This window comes from Chaetura pelagica, unplaced genomic scaffold, assembly GCF_000747805.2.
Source record: "Chaetura pelagica isolate M959 unplaced genomic scaffold, ChaPel_1.0 scaffold187, whole genome shotgun sequence".
In the NCBI taxonomy this organism is placed as follows: domain Eukaryota; kingdom Metazoa; phylum Chordata; class Aves; order Apodiformes; family Apodidae; genus Chaetura; species Chaetura pelagica.
In genome coordinates, this window is record NW_009953900.1 from 81,245 (window position 1) to 82,429 (window position 1,185).

General features: G+C 64.5%; 1 protein-coding gene across 1 annotated transcript in view; it reads right to left on the bottom strand.

The window, feature by feature from the left end:
• HSPG2 (heparan sulfate proteoglycan 2) overlaps window positions 1–1,185 on the bottom strand; it is a gene marked incomplete at its 5' end in the record, with an annotated part of 33,419 nt that overhangs the window by 30,717 nt on the left and 1,517 nt on the right. Inside the window, 3 exon segments of the mRNA XM_010001381.1 lie at window positions 11–110; window positions 198–377; window positions 461–637. Coding sequence (XP_009999683.1) covers window positions 11–110; window positions 198–377; window positions 461–637 — 457 coding nt within the window.

The window sequence follows — 1,185 nt, forward strand, 5'->3', positions numbered from 1 at the left end:
TCGGGCTGGCCCGAGTAGGACGCCCGGATCATGAGCAGGTCGACGTCAGCCAAGGCCATCAGCAGGTGCTCGCGGGTGGCGTCGCGCCCGTCTGCCCGGCGCCAGGCGCTCTGCGGGCACAGGGCGGTGACCGTGGTGTCCCCAGCCCCAGCCCGGGGTTGGGAACACCCCAACACCCACCCCCCTCAGGTCCTCACCTCGCGGAAGGGCACAGTGATGGTGGTGGGGACACCGCTGGGGACGCTGGCCCCGCTGAAGTGCTCCAGAAAGATGCCATTGCCCTGCAGCAGCACATCGGGCTGGGGGGACAGGGCCTGGGCACCCGCCCCTGCCCGGTGCGTCACCCGGTACCGCAGCTCCCCGCCGTACGACGTCACCTGCCGGGGTGGCACATGGCAAAGCTCAGCCAGGCACAGCAACCCTGACTGTGTCCCCCCGTGACTGTCCCCAGTGCTGTCACCTTGTCCCCAGTGAAGGGCGCAGGCAGCACCCAGTAGTAGACGTCACGGGGCAGCGCGGAGAAGGTGTCGAAGAGCAGCTCCCGCGGGGAGGAGAAGTGGGCGCCAGTGCCCACCGACTGGGTGCCCGCCAGGTTGGCCAAGCCCAGAGGGGAGGAGTCCTCAGCTGTCAGCTGGACCTGCAGGGACAGCAGGGAGGGCTGGTGGGGACACGGCAGGGCAGGACAGGGTATGGCACTACATGGCAGCGCGTGGCACAGCGCGGCACTAATGGCACTACAGAGCATGGCACAATGTGACACGGGACAGCATGACATGGTACAAGCAAGGCTTGGTGGGGCATGGCACAGCATTGCATGGCATGGGACAGCGTGGCACTACCTGGCACAGTATGGCATGGCACGGCATGGCCCAGCATGGCCCAACATGGCACTAAGTGGCCCAACCTAGTGTTATATCACATGGTGTGGCACTACAAGGCACAACATGGCCCAGCATGGAACTACAGCACATGGTATGGCTCAACATGCCACAGCACGGCCCAGCATGGCACTACATGGCCCAGCATGGCACTACATGGCACTACATGGCATAACATGGCACTACATGGCCCAGCATGGCACTACATGGCCCAGCATGGCACTACATGGCCCAGCATGGCACTACATGGCCCAGCATGGCACTACATGGCCCAGCATGGCACTACATGGCCCAGCATGGCACTACA